This window comes from Corvus brachyrhynchos, unplaced genomic scaffold (assembly GCF_000691975.1).
Source record: "Corvus brachyrhynchos isolate BGI_N302 unplaced genomic scaffold, ASM69197v1 scaffold56, whole genome shotgun sequence".
Lineage (NCBI taxonomy): Eukaryota > Metazoa > Chordata > Aves > Passeriformes > Corvidae > Corvus > Corvus brachyrhynchos.
This window is the reverse complement of record NW_008238664.1, coordinates 6,186,953-6,187,791: the sequence shown is the minus strand read 5'-3', so window position 1 is coordinate 6,187,791 and position 839 is coordinate 6,186,953. Positions and strand designations below refer to the sequence as shown.

Genomic DNA, 839 nt, shown 5'->3' with positions numbered 1-839 from the left:
GCGGGGGCGCCCCCCTCAACGGGAGTTGCTGCCATCGAGGGCAGCCCACCGGAGGAGAGCAGCACAGGAGCTACACAAACTGCGATGCTGGCCAGAGCGGGAGCCGCGCCGTCCTTCCTGGCCCTAGGGATGGGCACTGCCAGCTGCACTTCACCATCGAGGAGGCACTGGGGACTCATACGGGCAACAAGGTTCAGGCATTCTCAGCCCACCCCCGGAAGAGGCTGAGCTGGGGGCACACTGGCAGAGCAGTACCCTGCTCAAGGGATGGGAGCCAATGCTGGACAGACTGGGAACAGATCCTGCTGGGGCCAGGCAGCCCCACCTGGCTCCTCTGACTAGGTGCGCGAAGAGCAATTGACTCAAAGCACCACCCCTATGCTGCCAGCAGAGCCCGAGCAGCCCCTTTCCTTCCCCAGCCTCCTCCCTTCGCCACTGCCCCAGCCTCCACCTTGTCAATAAATAACACATTATAAACTGTATGGCCTTGGTATGAAGGGGCTGGGGAGCTTCACACTGCTCACAAAACCTTCCCCAGGGGCAGCAGGGTGCAAAGCCCACTCCCCCACAGGGCCTGGGGAACCCCCCGCGTGGTGGGAACACAGCTTCCAGGGCCAACTACAAAACCCTTCAAGCAGCTGCACAAAAAACACATTGCCTCTGTCTGAAGTTTAATGGTTCTGACAGAGTTTTACCAGGGGGAGCAGAGAAACAAAGAGATGGAGCAAAAGGACATTGTTCTAAAGCAAGGTCAGGTAACAGCCTTCCTTCCATAGAGAAGCTCCTAAAATTGCAGGCTTCTGGCCCAGCTCCACCTTCCTTGGCTCTGCTCAAGCCAT

At 58.6% G+C, this 839-nt stretch overlaps 1 protein-coding gene across 1 annotated transcript in view; it reads left to right on the top strand.

Annotated features, from left to right (window-relative positions):
* SHISA8 (shisa family member 8) overlaps positions 1 to 361 on the top strand; it is a gene marked incomplete at its 5' end in the record, with an annotated part of 9,087 nt that extends 8,726 nt beyond the window's left edge. The window contains one exon of the mRNA XM_017737741.1: positions 343 to 361. Coding sequence (XP_017593230.1) covers positions 343 to 361 — 19 coding nt within the window. The remainder of the gene's footprint in view (positions 1 to 342) is intronic.
* Positions 362 to 839: the final 478 nt, after the last annotated feature.